Source organism: Leptodactylus fuscus, chromosome 3, assembly GCF_031893055.1.
Source record: "Leptodactylus fuscus isolate aLepFus1 chromosome 3, aLepFus1.hap2, whole genome shotgun sequence".
Taxonomy (NCBI): Eukaryota; Metazoa; Chordata; class Amphibia; order Anura; family Leptodactylidae; genus Leptodactylus; species Leptodactylus fuscus.
In genome coordinates, this window is record NC_134267.1 from 102,949,718 (window position 1) to 102,969,293 (window position 19,576).

General features: G+C 40.6%; 1 protein-coding gene across 1 annotated transcript in view; it reads right to left on the reverse strand.

Annotated features, from left to right (window-relative positions):
* RFX6 (regulatory factor X6) overlaps positions 1–19,576 on the reverse strand; it is a 93,493-nt gene that overhangs the window by 48,141 nt on the left and 25,776 nt on the right. The window contains exons 4-10 of the mRNA XM_075268089.1: positions 19,188–19,249; positions 17,373–17,450; positions 15,653–15,680; positions 10,798–10,905; positions 8,303–8,380; positions 8,055–8,168; positions 7,916–7,965 (exon numbers count right to left, since the gene is read on the reverse strand). Coding sequence (XP_075124190.1) covers positions 7,916–7,965; positions 8,055–8,168; positions 8,303–8,380; positions 10,798–10,905; positions 15,653–15,680; positions 17,373–17,450; positions 19,188–19,249 — 518 coding nt within the window. The remainder of the gene's footprint in view (positions 1–7,915; positions 7,966–8,054; positions 8,169–8,302; positions 8,381–10,797; positions 10,906–15,652; positions 15,681–17,372; positions 17,451–19,187; positions 19,250–19,576) is intronic.

Below are 19,576 nucleotides of genomic sequence, written 5' to 3' on the forward strand. Positions count from 1 at the left end.
CCAAAGTAAGTTACTAAAGTAATGTAAGACTATCTAAAATATTATATTCAATAGTTGTCTACCTTGTATACAATGGAGGGAATTCATCAATTCTTCTACACTATTTTTGCAGTGGACATTTGGCACAAGGACCTTTCTTGCACCAGATGTGCACCCCGACCCCTGTTCTGAACCTCATTGACCACATTCTACATATGTGGGTGAGCGGAGAGTGGGTCAGACCAGGGCAGGGACACCTTGTCCCAACTTGTTCATCATAACTCATGCCAGTGTTCAAGGGTGAGTTATAATGAAAATATAGACCAGTACCTAAACCAGAGGTGCACCTAGTTTATGAAGAGGTCGGAGCCTTCTCATAAATCAGTCCTGACCTGTGCCCTTTGGGGGCCTATACTAAGACTGGTGTTTACGAAATACCAATCTTAATAAATCTGCCCCAGTGTTTTGATCCAAAACCATGAGTAGATTCAAAATGAATGGTAAATATTAGAGATGAGCGAGTACTATTTGAAACTCCCATCTTGAATAGCATGCACCCATACTTTATTTTTTATTTTTAACCACTTAAAAAAATCCAAAACTTTGCAAAAAAAAAATGTTTTTTTCAGTCACCGTTTTTTGACATCAGTAATATATATATATATATATATATATATATATATATATATATATATATATATATATACACTCACCGGCCACTTTATTAGGTACACCATGCTAGTAACGGGTTGGACCCCCTTTTGCCTTCAGAACTGCCTCAATTCTTCGTGGCATAGATTCAACAAGGTGCTGGAAGCATTCCTCAGAAATTTTGGTCCATATTGACATGATGGCATCACACAGTTGCCGCAGATTTGTCGGCTGCACATCCATGATGCAAATCTCCCGTTCCACCACATCCCAAAGATGCTCTATTGGATTGAGATCTGGTGACTGTGGAGGCCATTGGAGTACAGTGAACTCATTGTCATGTTCAAGAAACCAGTCTGAGATGATTCCAGCTTTATGACATGCGCATTATCCTGCTGAAAGTAGCCATCAGATGTTGGGTACATTGTGGTCATAAAGGGATGGACATGGTCAGCAACAATACTCAGGTAGGCTTTGGCGTTGCAACGATGCTCAATTGGTACCAAGGGGCCCAAAGAGTGCCAAGAAAATATTCCCCACACCATGACACCACCACCACCAGCCTGAACCGTTGATACAAGGCAGGATGGATCCATGCTTTCATGTTGTTGACGCCAAATTCTGACCCTACCATCCGAATGTCACAGCAGAAATCGAGACTCATCAGACCAGGCAACGTTTTTCCAATCTTCAATTGTCCAATTTCGATCAGCTTGTGCAAATTGTAGCCTCAGTTTCCTGTTCTTAGCAGAAAGGAGTGGCACCCGGTGTGGTCTTCTGCTGCTGTAGCCCATCTGCCTCAAAGTTCGACGTACTGTGCGTTCAGAGATGCTCTTCTGGCTACCTTGGTTGTAACGGGTGGCTATTTGAGTCACTGTTGCCTTTCTATCAGCTCGAACCAGTCTGGCCATTCTCCTCTGACCTCTGGCATCAACAACGCATTTCTGCCCACAGAACTGCCGCTCACTGGATGTTTTTTCTTTTTCGGACCATTCTCTGTAAACCCTAGAGATGGTTGTGCGTGAAAATCCCAGTAGATCAGCAGTTTCTGAAATACTCAGACCAGCCCTTCTGGCACCAACAACCATGCCATGTTCAAAGGCACTCAAATCACCTTTCTTCCCCATACTGATGCTCGGTTTGAACTGCAGGAGATTGTCTTGACCATGTCTACATGCCTAAATGCACTGAGTTGCCGCCATGTGATTGGCTGATTAGAAATTAAGTGTTAACGAGCAGTTGGACAGGTGTACCTAATAAAGTGGCCGGTGAGTGTATATCTCCATATACAGGGATGCATTAGACATCTTTTTTTTGGGCGCTGCCAGATGTTCTTGTTAGTTATACTATTTTGGGGGGATTTTTATTAAAATTTTTGTGGGAGGTTTAAACAGCGAAAAAAACGCTACAATGTTCACCATATGGGAAAAATATTACTGGGCATTTTTGGATGCAGGGATATACAATTTGCTTATGTTTGTTTTTGTTTATTTATTTTCTTAAATAATAGATATATTGCTATATTATTATTAGAGATGAGCGAACACTAAAATGTTCGAGGTTCGAAATTCGATTCGAACAGCCGCTCACTGTTCGAGTGTTCGAATGGGTTTCGAACCCCATTATAGTCTATGGGGAACATAAACTCGTTAAGGGGGAAACCCAAATTCGTGTCTGGAGGGTCACCAAGTCCACTGTGACACCCCAGGAAATGATACCAACACCCTGGAATGACACTGGGACAGCAGGGGAAGCATGTCTGGGGGCATAAAAGTCACTTTATTTCATGGAAATCCCTGTCAGTTTGCGATTTTCGCAAGCTAACTTTTCCCCATAGAAATGCATTGGCCAGTGCTGATTGGCCAGAGTACGGAACTCGACCAATCAGCGCTGGCTCTGCTGGAGGAGGCGGAGTCTAAGATCGCTCCACACCAGTCTCCATTCAGGTCCGACCTTAGACTCCGCCTCCTCCCGCAGAGCCAGCGCTGATTGGCCGAAGGCTGGCCTATGCATTCCTATGCGAATGCAGAGACTTAGCAGTGCTGAGTCAGTTTTGCTCAACTACACATCTGATGCACACTCGGCACTGCTACATCAGATGTAGCAATCTGATGTAGCAGAGCCGAGGGTGCACTAGAACCCCTGTGCAATCTCAGTTCACGCTAATAGAATGCATTGGCCAGCGCTGATTGGCCAATGCATTCTATTAGCCCGATGAAGTAGAGCTGAATGTGTGTGCTAAGCACACACATTCAGCACTGCTTCATCATGCCAATACAATGCATTAGCCAGTGCTGATTGGCCAGAGTACGGAATTCGGCCAATCAGCGCTGGCTCTGCTGGAGGAGGCGGAGTCTAAGGTCGGACCTGAATGGAGACTGGTGTGGAGCGATCTTAGACTCCGCCTCCTCCAGCAGAGCCAGCGCTGATTGGCCGAATTCCGTACTCTGGCCAATCAGCGCTGGCCAATGCATTCTATTAGCCCGATGAAGTAGAGCTGAATGTGTGTGCTAAGCACACACATTCAGCACTGCTTCATCACGCCAATACAATGCATTAGCCAGTGCTGATTGGCCAGAGTACGGAATTCGGCCAATCAGCGCTGGCTCTGCTGGAGGAGGCGGAGTCTAAGGTCGGACCTGAATGGAGACTGGTGTGGAGCGATCTTAGACTCCGCCTCCTCCAGCAGAGCCAGCGCTGATTGGCCGAATTCCGTACTCTGGCCAATCAGCGCTGGCCAATGCATTCTATTAGCCCGATGAAGTAGAGCTGAATGTGTGTGCTTAGCACACACATTCAGCTCTACTTCATCAGGCTAATAGAATGCATTGGCCAATCAGCGCTGGCCAATGCATTCTATTAGCTTGATGAAGCAGAGTGTGCACAAGGGTTCAAGCGCACCCTCGGCTCTGATGTAGCAGAGCCGAGGGTGCACAAGGGTTCAAGTGCACCCTCGGCTCTCCTACATCAGAGCCGAGGGTGCGCTTGAACCCTTGTGCAGCCTCGGCTCTGCTACATCAGAGCCGAGGGTGCGCTTGAACCCTTGTGCACACTCTGCTTCATCAAGCTAATAGAGTGCATTGGCCAGCGCTGATTGGCCAGAGTACGGAATTCGGCCAATCAGCGCTGGCCAATGCATCCCTATGGGAAAAAGTTTATCTCACAAAAATCATAATTACACACCCGATAGAGCCCCAAAAAGTTATTTTTAATAACATTCCCCCCTAAATAAAGGTTATCCCTAGCTATCCCTGCCTGTACAGCTATCCCTGTCTCATAGTCACAAAGTTCACATTCTCATATGACCCGGATTTGAAATCCACTATTCGTCTAAAATGGAGGTCACCTGATTTCGGCAGCCAATGACTTTTTCCAATTTTTTTCAATGCCCCCGGTGTCGTAGTTCCTGTCCCACCTCCCCTGCGCTGTTATTGGTGCAAAAAAGGCGCCAGGGAAGGTGGGAGGGGAATCGAATTTTGGCGCACTTTACCACGCGGTGTTCGATTCGATTCGAACATGGCGAACACCCTGATATCCGATCGAACATGTGTTCGATAGAACACTGTTCGCTCATCTCTAATTATTATGTCAAGCCTGGGAGCCTTCATTAGGTTCCTGTCTGCCAGATAAACGGGACAGCTCTCGCAACTCCTGCAATGGAAAAGGTATGGGGGGGGCTACAATTAACTTTGGAAATCATAAAAAGTAATGCTAGTGATCAGAGTGAATTCTGATCATGGGCTTTACGTTTGGGTCTCCACTGTACAATATGGTTATGGTGGCATTTTTGCATCAGAGCGGCCGCCATATTTAAAGGCTCGGTTTATGCAGTACTATGACAAAAACTAGTGTCTCCGATTGCAGTTAAAGCTTTAGATGGCGTGAAAAAGCACTACACAGGTGACATGGGTGCTGCCATTTTTAATGATATGGTGACATAAGGAAATATTTCTATTTTGCAGTTTTGAATTTTTCAAAAGGTATCAAACATTAAAAATTCCATATAAATTTTGTATTGCTGTGATTGTACTGACCAGCAAAATACAGGTAACGTTATTTTTACAGCATGCAAACCAGTGAATGCTGTAAAAATTAAACCCATAAGAAAATACGCTGTTATTCTAATTCCACTTCATCCTGACTTTTTTTCCAGCATCCCACTTCATCGCAAATATTGAATGGTGCCATTACAAAGTACAATTTGTTTCACAAATAATAAGCCATCATGTGACTGTGAACTGAAAAATGAAAAAAAAAAATTATGGCTCTTGGAATGTGGGGAGGGAAAAAGGAAATGCAAAAATTAAAATTCGCTTGGTCCTGAATGGGTTGATAGGAAACCAACTGCCTTCTGCAGTATAGACAGCTTTGTATGAAGTTGAATTGGTGAGTCTTCCTTGCTTGTCTGAAATGAACAAACCATTTCCAGAAACTGAACTATACTCTTGGGTAGACATGGATGAACCTCTGAAAAATTATTGTGTTTTGGGTTTTAATGTTAATTGTTTCAGGTCAATTAACTTTGTTACAAACTAGAGTTAAAATTGGCTTAACACATAGTGTATGGCACTGTCAGGGCTACTAGGACTCTGTCTAGGCTATTTCTAGCTCTCTAATGCAAACACACCAAGCACTATGGAGATGGAAGGAGGATATTAATTGATTTATTGCATCTTATCTCTAGAGCATAAGTATTAAGAGAGCTTCCTCTCAATCAGAGAATAGCTGGTTTAACAATAGAAGTTATCTTTGTGTGTTATCAGCAGCCTCCTACCCCTCCCTTCTGCCTAGACTAATATGGGAAAAGTAACTCAGTTTGATACATGGAGAAAGCTATATATATAGTATAAAGTTTATTATTTTCTGAAAAGTTTTTTTTTTTTTTTAATTGGAGGTATGTTTTAAGCCTTTTAAGATTTAAAAGAACTGTGTTTTTTCATATACACAGATCAGTTCTATTAGAAAAAGCAATGGCGTTTTACAAAATCAACTCCTTTTGGGGACTTATAGGTACAATAGGTTTGTTATTTTTAAGAAAAAATTGTAGCAATATGCCTCTGTTGAAATGTGTTTTCCAGAATAAAAAAGCTGCAAAAAATGTACAGTACAGTAGGGAATAACATGATGTACCAGGCGCAGCAGGTGTCTGGCTGACTGGTGACAGAAATTTTATCTGTGGGAATATGCGTGACAGTACAGTGTGGAAGAGAGTATGACAGAGTAGAGTCCAGGAGATGTCTGCTGGTGGTGGTGGCAGCTGTGAAAACATGAATGGCAGTACAGTATAGAAGAGAAAGTGATAGAGCAGGCTGCAGGAAATTGGAGCAGAATCCTGCACCAACATGGCAGTAGTATTAAAAAAAACTGTAATTTTTTTTTTGTTTTATTTTGTTGCTATTATGCCAAGGGTAATGGCAAGTGAGAACTACAAAAAAAAAATCTATATATCCATTATAAAAATAGATTCTGCGGCAAACAGTGACAATTACAGAATTTCAAGATAAATCTATAGCACACTATCAATGTGCCTGACAGTTGAAAGGTGATGAAGAACTGACTATTAAATAAGCAATGAAAAATGACCACTTCGTGGCATGCTTTTTTTAAATATCTTTTTTTAATATATATTTTTGTATTATGCCAACAATGTGGCACCAACAGTGTGGAATAGTAGAACAATGACCAGGCTGCGAGAGCTGTTTGGCCGAGTGGTGGTAGTTGTGCCAACGTGAGCAGTAATACAGTATGGAATAACGTGATGGACCAGGCCACAGGGAATGTCTGGTCTGTTGATCGGGGCACAACTACCGGGGTAGCAGCGGTAGCGGTTGCCACATTAGGGGTCCCAGCAGGCCCCTGATTTCTTCTTCTTTTTTTCATTAGGCCATTACCTTTTGGGGTAACCCTAGCATGTAATGAGCCCTATTTACTTACCGATCTTTGCTCCTGCTCACGGCCCCTGCACTTCCCCTTCTAGGTAAGTGAGAGCGCGGGCCCTTAACCCCATAAACACTGCTTTCATTATACTCTGGGGTCTTTTAAGACCCCAGAATATAGTGATTGCTGGGCCAGGGGAGGTGAAGGAACATAAAAAACACTGTTACTTACCTCTCCTGGGCTCCTACAGGCTTAAGGCCTGTTTGGGGATATTACAACATAAAGTGGGCCCAGGCCAGTGTCATTATGCATCGCAATGCTGGATAAGGTGATGTCTGGCCCAACACTGAAGAGATCTGCGGGGAGTGTGCTGGAGTCAGGGAGAGGTAAGTAACACTGTTTTTCATTTTTGGATCCTCCCATGGGTCTCCAATCAGTATACTCTGAGCCATCTTGTGTTACATGAGCTTAACAGCTTGAAGAGGATGGTCGGTCCAGGTATGTAGCTCTTCACTCAATGGTAAGACCGTGGTCACACAGTAGAGCAGATAAACTAATAAATATGCGCCAGAATTCTGGCGTCATTTGCACCACAAAACTGGTGTCCATGCTTACACCTTATTTTCTATGTGTTTTCTATGATTTGTGTTGTATGAGGCACAATGCTTTCTAACTGTTTGCCTCCTACGACAGGTAGGCGAGGCTTGTTGAAAAGGAGGTGTGGTTTAATTTGCCAATATGTGAGCCAGAGATCATGCCTCAATTCTGAAAGTTGAGCCACAGTTTAAGTTACTGTTGTTCAGATGTCAGCTCTCTCATATGTATGGCCTACTTTAGTTTTTCATTTCATTATTTTTTACAGGTTCATTTCGTTGGATTACATTGGATGACCTGCACTTTCACATTTTTTATAAAATGGTCAATGAGGGATGTGTGGGGGAGTTTTTACTTCAGTAGAGCAAAGGTTAAAGCCCCCTGTACTGCCTGAAAGCTCATTTACATATAGAAGAAAGAAGAAATTCCTCAGGAACGGCGGTGCAGATCAGAAAAAGAAAGCTAAGAGAAGAAAAGCCTTTCTTAAGGCTATTCCAATGTATATTTAGTTAACCAAATGAAAAAATAAAGTAATAAAATAAGATTTTGAAGTTTGCCCACAATATATCCTTTTTGATGACTCACTGACGTATTCAGTTTACTTACTACTATTTGTATTGATCCTTTAACGTTCAAACTAAATATATTTTTCTTCTCTTTTTATGAGGAAAACATTTCGTTGAAAACTTTTAAAAGAAAATAACTTGAACTACTGTGAATTATTATTGGTATAAATAGTTACCACTTTAAAATCATAATAATATAATAAATTAACAAGAATAGTAATCTTAATAAAACAATTCTAAAGTTTCACCTTTCAGGCATTTCCTGCATTGTTGCTGGTATAAGGACATCTGTGAGAACCTGCAGTAAATAGAAAAGATGATTTAATATAAGTTTTTACATTTTCCATAGAGATATAAAATAAAAATAGAAAAAAAAAAAAACCTTACCTTGTAAAGAATTGAGTCGCAAACACAAAAAATATCAATGATCACAGGATTTTTAAGCAGGGGAAGCAAATGGTCGGGCATTCCTTGCCAAAAATGCAATAAAAAGTGTTGGATCTATTATGAAGCAAAGCATAGTATGGTTAACTGTGAATTAAATAGGTGCAGTAGTAGTAGTATAGTACATACACATATAAAAATGATCAGCATTACAATATAAGGATATATCATTTATCAGAATGTATTAATACCTCCTCAAAATTCCCATTGATTGCATTATCGAGTACACACTGGCAGTGAGTTTTATACATCATGATGAGTGTGTCTACCTGTAGGTATCAAAATAATAACATCAATATACAATTGCAATTTAAATATGATCATACATTTACTATATGTAAGTATAGTTTGACAAGTGTGCTGAAACCTAGTTATAAAATACAAAAATTGTAACTTCAATGAATTCTAAAGATTATAAACATAGTAATATTATGGATTTGAAAACCTCAATGGTATTTATTATTAACCTGTAAGGGAGCCTTCACACGATGTAACGCTGCGCTCATTCTGATCGTAAAAACACGTTCAGAATGAGTGCGTAAAAAGCAGCTCCCATTGACTTGAATGGGAGCCGGCATACGTGTGCTCCCCATTGAAATCAATGGGAGGCTTTTTTCCCTATGCTTTCAATGTATTACGCGCGTAAGCAATAGGGAAAAAAGCCTCCCATTGATTTCAATGGGGAGCGCACGTATGCCGGCTCCCATTCAAGTCAATGAGAGCTGCTTTTTACGCGCTCATTCTGAACGTGTTTTTACGATCAGAATGAGCGCAGCATTACATCCTGTGAAGGCTCCCTAAGATGGTGGCAATGACAATCATAAAACTACAAGCACAGGTTTCTCAGCTTTAAAACAAAAATATGGATGCACTTAAAAATTTTAGGTACAGTTGACCATCCTATAATTTAAAGAGGATCTTTTAGCTCCCCTGCCTGTTTGTGTAAATACCTATATTAACCCCAATAAACCAATCAGATATTTTTTAGAACTTAATTTTTTCCCCCTTCTTATCAAGGTATGGAGCATTCACATCATATGGTTTTTACATACATTGCTATCAGGTGGTTATGCTCCATACCTTGATAAGATGCAAAACAGATGTTAAAATCATTATATAATGCACTCTAAATGCTAATACTCAGATGGCAATTTATTGAAAAATATCTAGTGGTAATTTTTTAGAGAAAAAACACAACATAAAATTATAAGAAAATATTCTCCGCAACTGTCACTTCACAAAAAATTAACAGTATTTATTTAGATGTGGCGGAAGTGTGACGGATATTCGGGTTTTCTAAGCTAAAAATATTTTTTCTAAAAAAGTCTCTTAGTACTATTAATAGGTTAATACGTGGAACTAAATACTTTTAACAGTGTTTGAGTGATAGGTGACATTCTGTTCCCCTACTTACGAAAACAGAACATCACTGGAAAATTGGAATATATGCCTGGTGTCTTCACTTGTCTGCCCCGGCGATCTAGGTGAATATAAATTTTAGGTAACCTAAGTAATTTAGGAGGTAGGCGGGGGATTGGGGGTTTGTATAGCTTAGATTAGAAAGATCAATTTATTCCGGACAACCCCTTTAAGGCTAAGGCCCTACATAGCGAGCCACAGCTAAAAGGTGCTATGGGAAAACCTACAGTGGAGTCAGAGGAGTAATGATCGTGGCTGCTGGGAGTGCAAACAGGCCTAGAGGGGTATGGAGCATGCAGCCAGCTGGATATGGCCAAAGCCACGGACCACCATGCTACTATATACTTTGTTAAAGGAAATGGGCCCACCTTTCCAGTGGTAGCCTGCAGACGGAGGTGATCAAAAATAAATACTTATACCCATCTCTCCTGGGCTTCTGACGGGCCCCAGCAGGGCTCTTCTTCAGGACTCTTCTTCTCTTTAACTGAGGTCAGATGCCTCAAACGTTACTGCTGTGGCCTGTGATTGGACCCCAGCAGTTACCTGGGGTGTACTGCTGATCGCTGATGCTCAATCACAGGCACCAGCAGTGATGTCTGTGGCTTTCTACCTCAGTAGAGTATAATAATAGCAAGGAAGGCAAGGGCCGGACCTCACAAATATTCATCAAATTTCGTGGGGGTTCACCTGAAGCGGGGCTGTTGGATGCATTTTATACTGTGTGTCGTGACTGTGGAGCATATTATACTGTGTGGGGGTCACTGTGGCGAATATTATACTGTGTGGGGGTCACTGTGGAGAGTATTATACTGTGTGGGGGCCACTGTGGAGAGAATTATACTGTGTGTGGGCCACTGTGGAGCATACTGTACTGCGTGAGGGCCACTGTGGAACATATTATACTGCATGGGGGGCACTGTGGAGAGTATTATACTGTGTGGGGGCCGTTCACTACCACCTATTTTATAGCAGCTATGCACTATTATTACAGGTTGTAATAACATTGCATGGTGATAATAAAACAGATACTGTGCAATGGAAAAAGTAAAGAAGTAACTGTGCTTGCAAAAGCACCATACTACCTTCAAACAGTTGGACCTTCAGTGGGATAGATAGATAGATAGATAGATAGATAGATAGATAGATAGATAGATAGATAGATAGATAGATGTAGACCGATAGGAGACTTGAACATTTTTAAATGTTCTTCTTAAGCTATAACAAAAAATGAAGACACTTGAAAATATTGCACGACCAATAGTTTTACCTTTTCTTTGGACAATGATCCTTGTAACACAAGATGTTGGGCATTAGGAAATTCTGGAAGTAGAGTTCCAGTCTTTGAATTAAGAGAATATTTTCTGGTGAAGCCACCCTGTAAGCGCCAAAATAACATATTGTTGAATCTGATTATTATATATAGCAAAGGAAAGATATTATTTATCAATATCATGTAATACTTTTGTGCATATGTGATACTATAGTATTGTACTACATTTTACTTATATACATAATCACCATCTAAACATATAAATATACATCAAGTTAACCACAATAACAGCCAGAAATGGCAATTTTAGAGAATCATGACTTATGGCATGGTGACAGACAAGGTTAGACTAAAACAGGGGTCCTCAAACTGCGGCCCGGGGGCCACATGCGGCCCGCCAAGCACTTCTGTCTGGCCCCGCCGACAACGCCGGCAGGCGTGCATTTATAATGAAGCTCATGGGGAGCTCGGGCCAGGCCATGGAGCGCACTTCACTTTACCTGTTGGATGGCACCGCTCCCGATGTCTGTGCGACCTGCTCTGCCTCCGGCCCACTGTTTAAAAAGTTTGAGGACCCCTGGACTAAAATGAAAAAGACCCATGCATAAAACACCTTGTAGTATGCCTGTGACAGCAACTGTTCTACCTTGTCTAACCACTAAGGAAATGATTGTTCCCGAGAGGCCTGCAAACCTGTAATAATGTCCCCCAGTGGTTGCAGACAATTGATGCTTCCCATTGGCCGCACACCATATAAATAAAAAACAAGTAAAACTTACCCATCCATGTTCCCACAGAGATCTTTGCTCTGCTTCTCTTGTCTGCATTTTAGGAAGCAGGTTGGCACAAAGCTGCAGACATCACTAGCAAATGCCTGAATGGAGCAGGAAGCTGAAGCTGAAGCAGTGATCTATTCAACTGTACCCATGTCAGAATGATGCAGAAATAGTTGAATGAAGACATGTGGCTATTTTCCCCTCTGAATTTTCATAGAACCCCTAGCAGATTTCCATAGTACCCCTGGGTTCCCGCTGCACCCTGGTTTGGAATCGCTGCTCTACTGTGTCTTCGTCTGTGTGTTTTCTTTACAAGGTTATAGTTATAGGTAAATCCAGCCATATTTATTATACAGACCTCCATCCACATTATTAAGCAAGGCAGGAGATTAGGGTTTGTCTCCAGACATCTCCCAGTGTATGACTTGTTGCAATACCTTTATTAAAACCTATGCCAGATTTTATTATCTTAGCATTCTGCTTACTAATGTATGAAAATATGAAAAAATTTCAACCAATTTATCATTGTCAGCATATGTGAAATGGAAGCACAGAATCAGAGGCATGATCATAAACCATGCTTTCAGTATCTTTTATATGCTTACATAAACATTACATTACTTAATGCATATGAGTTATTAGCCTTATGAGATAAGAAGTGTTAGTAGTCAAATCTGAAATAAATGTACTATGTACTACCTCCGCCCCATAATGCATTGATACTACAGTTAACAAACAAAGTCTGTGTATTAGATCAATATTTTATAGTAGATCAATTGAGTGTAAATATAGCATTTTGTGCATATTGATAAAAAATGCAATTAGGCAATTTTATTACTCATTAAGTGTATTAAAGCCTAAGAAAAAAACTCTCAGTAGTAATGGCCTTCCTCATGAAAAGGAAACTTTTATATCATTTAGTAAAACTAATGGATTGACTGTGAGTGTTTATCTGGAATATGGCTAGTATTAGATTTCAGCGAGGGCATATGCCATCTGTTTAGAAAGCGTTAATTAACTTTAAGTGCAGGGAGGTAGGATTATCTCATTACATTAATGAATACAGTAAAGCTTGTCATACATGTTACATTAATGTAGGCCAAACCCACTGATTTTGGCAAGACTGACTGATCAATGACTCTGAGCAGTGTATGCCAGTTGTGAGAAGGTGACAGGCAAAGTGCTGGAGTGCCGCTATATCAACCCAGGTTTCTGACCTATGTGTGGTCCAGGGTGGGTCTAGAGTAGGCTTCAGCCTAGGTGTGGGTCCTACGCTCATTACTGGCCCATAACAGGCTGAAAAGCCTGCACTTCAGGGCAGATCCAGGGAATGAGAGGAGGCGGCTGAGTCTGTCCTGATACTCTGAGTCTGATGAGACTGTATCATACTTATTTCTTTGTCTGTTAGTAAGCCACACATATAGTTAGATAATTATTACTGTTTAGTTAGTAGCTCAGATGAGCAGGATTTTGTTTCTTGTTTTGCCTGAAGTTAAGGCTGTATTTTATTCTGCTCATTTTTTTTAATTTTTTTTATTTTTTATGTAGCTTGTGAGCCCCAAATAGGGATCACAATGTTCATTTTTTTGTCCTATCAGTATGTCATTGTAGAATGGGAGGAAATCCACACAAGCACGGGGAGAACATACAAACTACTTGCAGGTGTTTTTCCTGGCAGGATTCAAACCCAGGACTACAGTGCTGCAAGCAGAAAAAGGAACCCATTTTTTCAGCACTGAAATTCCACACCAAATTCCTCACCATTTTATTCCATGTAAATCAGAGGTTCTCAAACTTATTTTGTCTACCGCCCACTACGAGAATTAATTATTTTCTAGCGCCCCCCCCCCCAATTTTTTTTACTTTACTACATCTTAAGAATCACAATCGCAGTCATTATGTTAATAATTAAATTATGTGTGTCATGTGAAAATAAGACTTTCTGATGAGGGTAATGTAAAGAATCTAGTATTAAAAACTTGCTAATGACACCACTCACAGTATTCACCACCGCACGTACAGCACTTTACCTAGTCGCTAAATTCACTTGTTTTCGTAATATCGTCGAATGACATGACTGGCTGTGACATGATGGCGCATGCGCTTTTATATGAGGCAGCGGGCGGGCCTAGTACTTTCGAGAATGGACTAGAAACTTCTCGCTTCGCATTGGAGCTTACCGCCATCTATAGTACAGTTTGACAACTTTTGGACAGGAAATAGTTACTGTCTAGTCCCCTGGATGGCGTTACACGAGGAAACGCGCGTTAAGCGTAAAGGAGCGGTAAAGTTTGTGTTAAAAGCAAAAAAACAATTTTAAAGGGGTAGCCTCATGAAGCTTGATCTGCCTTCTAAGCTGCCTAAAAATCTTCTTTCTTCCTGTTTGCTCGCATCAATTAGCCCCACCCCCAAATTAGCGTGTAGCTCCGCCCACCACATAGCGTGATCCTATGGGATGACTGAAGGGCCTGTGATGTCATCAAAAGGTCCTGTAGACTTGGATTTACCTTGTACGGGGTTTCCTAAAGGACCTGGCTCCTCTGCCCACTAGCAGCCTGCTCTATATAATAAAGCTTTATCCTAGTGAACAGAGAGACCAGGTCCTTTTAGCCCAGTAGGATTTAGACTGCTTTATATAAGAAAGCAGCACTTATTCCACACACCCCCCTCTATCTCACAGCAGGGACCTAGGTGATGTGTATGTGATGTGTATGTGTGGGGCAGACACAGGCTGGCTCCGTACACTCAGCCCCCCCCCCCGTCTCCCCCCACACAGCAGGGAGCTACGTCATGTGGCTCCCTCAGCAATGAGCAGGGGGCCAGGTGCTAGTGTCCATAATGAAGTGAATAAAGTAAGATACTGGACAAACAAAGCAGTTTTGCTGAAGCAGTGTATTTAGGAAAAGTCTTAAATCCACATTAACAAGCAGTATAGATAGAATCATTGTTATACCACCCCTTTAAATTAGCCATCGCCTCCCCTAAACCGCTTCAACGCCCCCCAATCTTCTCTGTGCCCTTTACTGCCCCCCTATAGGCCTCCAGCGCCCACAAGGGGGCGTTATCGCCCACTTTGAGAAAGACTGATGTAAATGGACCCTAAGGAAGTTCTTTCTCAGGCTTTAGGGGCAGCCATTATTACAGCTCTCACTTCTAGGAGCTGTGATTAGGTCCAGGAGACAATCCCTTATCTGCTCTTTGCTCCAGTGCACTTTAACATTTAGCTCCTGGGCCCATGAAGTGCTGCAAAGTACCTGACTATGGCCTGCAGAGCTAGATATACGGGTCTAGACAGGACTCAGGAGGTAATATAGTTCAGGACAGTTGTCACCTATGGCAGGGCATGCAGACAGTCTCAAAAGCAATGTGGATAGCTGAATAAAAATCTCCTACTTCTGGTAAGGACATACTAGAAACAGCATTACTATGCTGACAGACATTACAGAACTCAGGAACTTCTTCACCTTGTAGTTTGGCACAAGGCTGCCATTTTGAGGTATTTGAAAATGAATACAGCAATTATGTTAAAAAACAGAATAGTTGGGTTCTTAAAATGGCAAATCAATCAAATTTATTAGATTAATCACCCAGCCTTACTTTGAAGTCATGTAGTGGGTTAGTAGGTGGGGATATAAGCATGGTTACCTTAGCCATGTGACTTGTCTAAATTGATATAGACATGGCATAGCACACATACCAATCGACCCTATGCCATTGACAAAAGTACGTCTTTGAACATTGATTACAATGGCAGCACGGGCATTATATAAGGCACCATAAAAAATAAGACCGATTCATTACAAAATAGGTATTTGAAGATCACATTATGTTAGAATTTTCCATCAATTTCCCATTTTTATCTACTAAAACAATAGAGCAGCATGCATAGTAACAAATGCAGACAACTGTTAAGGTTTTTTGCTACTTCATCAACTTCTACAGTATGTGAAGAAAGAAAAGTAAAGACCAATATGCAAGCAAAAAGTGGTATAATTGTATCACTGTGATAAGAATAATCATAGTAATAATAATACTATAACAAATACCAACGCTTAGGTACAGATTCTAAGACTTACCTCACTCTTTAGCTTGCTTCCGGAAAACCTTATTTAGGAAAATAAATAAATAAATACGTTATACCTTACTACTACTATCATTTGTATGTTACAAATCGACCTCTACAGTTATTGATAAATGTGACTGGGGGGGCTTGTGACGCATATGGACGCAGGCCCTGGTCATGTGATATCTGGGATGTCACGCAAGTAGGCCCGAAGCCTGCCTGGAGCCCAGAGAGGTAAGTACCACTGGTTTTTTTATGTTCCCTTACCTCTCCTTGGCCTCTGATCATTATACTTGGGGGTCCAAAAAGACCCCCGAGTATAATAGTGCTTGTGGGGCCCACAGCCGGTAGTTACACCCCTGTCTGTGAGCCAGATACAGCCATCAAAAGAGCCACATCTGGCTTGTGAGCCATAGGTTCCTGACCCCTGATCTATAGTGTTACGTGAAAGCCTCAGTATAACCTGTCATTTATCCATGAAAATATCTGCTCTTTCTATGTTGAGGAATGAAGGACATAGCTGTCGATCACTGATAGGACTGACTCCTTGAATCCACCACATAGAAATGGCTAAATGACAGGTTATACTAAATCTTTATACCATACTATTATATCACAAATATCTCAATCTGCTCCACTGCTACGGCTCTATAACACGTTCATGTCACCTCCACCTCAAAAACATCTCCAGAATACGCCCTTTCCTCACCAGAGATACACTAAAGACACTTAATGTCTCTCTGATTCATTCTCGCCTTGACTACTGTAACTCCTTACTAATCGGTCTTCCCCTCACTAAACTCTCCCCTCTACAATCTATTCTGAATGCAGCGGCCAGGCTCATCTATCAGGCTAGACGCTACAGCGATGCCTCTGGTCTGTGCCAGTCGCTACATTGGCTGCCTATTCATTATAGAATACAATATAATCACCCTCATCCGCAAGGCTCTCCATAATGCTGCACCTCCCTACATTTCCTCCCTCATCTCTGTCTACCGCCCAACCCGTGCTCTCCGTTCACTCAATGACCTAACACTTACATCCTCTATTATCAGAACCTCCCACGCTCGTATACAAGACTTCTCCCGAGCTGTACCACTTCTTTGGAATGCTCTACCCCGGACAGTCAGATTAACTCCCAATTTCTACAGTTTCAAACGCAAACTAAAGACACATCTTTTCAGACAGGCCTATCACAATTTCTAACGTACTATAATTAGAATCCCCAAAATTTAACCTTCCTCTGTCCTCGCTCCCACATTACCCCACATGATATGATGCCTTTTCAGGTTAACTTTATAGGTCCAAGCTCCATCCACATGTTACAGGACACCACTAGTGATGGCTCATAAAGTTTTTTGTGTAATGACAGTAACCTCTATTACAAAATTGTCTGACCACTGTATAAGCAGTGCCGCCCCTGCTACCTCTTGTGTCACCCCCTCTACCTCATAGATTGTAAGCTCTTGCGAGCAGGGCCCTCAGTCCCATTGTGTGAAATGACGTTCTTTGTTATGTATCTTTCTGTCTGTATTTGAACCCTACAAATTGTACAGTGCTGCGGAATATGTTGGCGCTATATAAATAAAATTTATTATTATACATTACTATTATAACATGCTGCCTGTACAATGAACAGCATACTGAGACGTACAATATTTTCATCAACATAAAGTCATCTGGAAAGTCACAATTTGGAGGTCGCTTGTTCAAACACGTGAAGATACTTTTACCTTGTCAGTCCTTTTCCTGAGTATACTGAATGGTAATAAGCACTGCTTTCCTTTATTCCAATACCATAGTAATGATACCTATGTTAAGAGATATTATAGATAAAAGACATTAATATTTCAGGTATCAATATATTACATATTTAGAGGGGCTTTTTAAAATATTTTTATTACTTTCATCACTATTGCACTGCAATTCCCAACATTCTTTTTGAACAACATTCCCAACATTTTTTTTTAGTTTGTTAAAAGATGTCAAACAGGCTTCTCTAACAATGGGTGAGAGTGTAAACATTGACCTTAGGGACAGTATCTGAGTTAGTCCGAGGTCATGCATCACAGGATATAATGATTCCTAATTCTTATTAGAACTCTATTTGTCCATAAAAGCTAAAGACACATAGTAATTCCTAATGAGAAACTGGCTGTGATGAGAGGCTGTCTTAGGCTAAGACCCCATTTGCAGAAACGCAGCGTTTTTTTGTTGCAGATTTTGTTCTTTGTTTTTTTGAGCCAAAGTCAGGGGTGGTTAGAAAAGGAATGTAAAATATGAAGAAAGCTCTAAGTCATTTCCCTTCTGCCTGACTTTGGCTCAAAAGAAAAACTTAGCAAAATCTGCAACAAAAAGCATGTGTTTCGACAATGTGGGGCCTTAGCTATGCTAAGATTTCAAAAACAATTGTATTTTTATAGATCGCAGCATGTCAATTATAGCTATGGCGTTTTCTGTATAGGTATAGCTGAAGCAGAAAGCCCGCAGAGAAAAACTCTTTTGTCTGCAGCTCGCTATGTGGGACCTTTGCCTGAATTAGTCACCTCTACAAGACTTATCATGAGTTGCATATACTCTCTGGAATGCTCTACCCTGGACAATCACATTACTACTCAGCTTTCACAGTTACAAACGATTTCTAAAACACATACATGTAGTTTTAGGCAGAATTATCACAATCCCTAATCTAATTCTTCCTTGCTATTTTTCCTCCTTAAAGTAACTCTTCTTTGTAACCCTTTCCTCTACATTGTTCCTTATACCATGATGCACTGTTCTTAAAAGTAACCATGCTTGGGTTAACTTGTCTTTTAAAAAAAAACTGAACCATTGCACCATCACTACTATTCCTAATAGATTGTAAGCTCTTACGAGCAGGAACTATATGGTTTGTTTCATTGTGTTAACATTATAGTGCCTAATTTTGTCTGTATAATACTTTACATGTAATAAACACGTTTTATAATAACATCTAAAGTGACACATTTTAGAAAATCTGCAGTATTTGTCTACCTTTTTACTAATTCTCACAGTTTTTTGTAACATATTATTTCAATTTAGACAATATCTTGTTTTAGATGGAGGCTGATATTTAATTTGTTATATTTATGGCTCCTTTATTTGAAAGATACTATACATTTCCTGCAACATATGTTCACTTTTTGTGTGTGCACCCGTAAGACCTCATGTTATCATGCAGTGCCACAAGCAATGACTGATAAGCAGATTGATATAAGGAAGCTATCTGAAGCCTGCAATAACATGTTATCATGAGGCCAGCTGTCATCTGGTTTATTTTCTACCACCTAAATCACAACTAATAAATAAGGTTGATGTTAGATTTCACTCTTCCTCTTAGTACATATCATATACAGTATACTCTATAGGGCTGTAATTTTACCTTTCTGGAGTCATCTAGTTCACTCACAGTTCTTCACATCTTTACAATTTATTACCTTTGAGGATTTTGCTTAATTGCAGGGGTATATACCTAATGACAAGAGGATGGGGCCATTTACACAGTGCACATAAACTACTGGTCTTACTTTGAATGACCTCTGGTGCCTAATCTTCTCGTGGTCAGAAGTGGGAACTTTTGGCGAATTGTCTGCAAAACATCAATTAAAACATTGCATGTCACAGAAATTGAAAACTAAATACAATGCAAATTGATTTTACATTTAAAATATTGCCATGACTTTTTTTTTTATTGTGATCATACCTTAAAGAGAATCAGTCACAACATACAAAATGTAAAATAACATACATCATTTGATTCTTGCTGTTCCCCTGAACAATCTGAAGTTTTTCTTTTTAAAATCCATCTACCTAGTCAAAAGATGGAAGATTATATGTAAACCAGTTTGGATTCTCCTTTTATTTCCTCATAGAATCACAGCTACAGTATAATCTTACAGGTGCCATATCTTTTTGG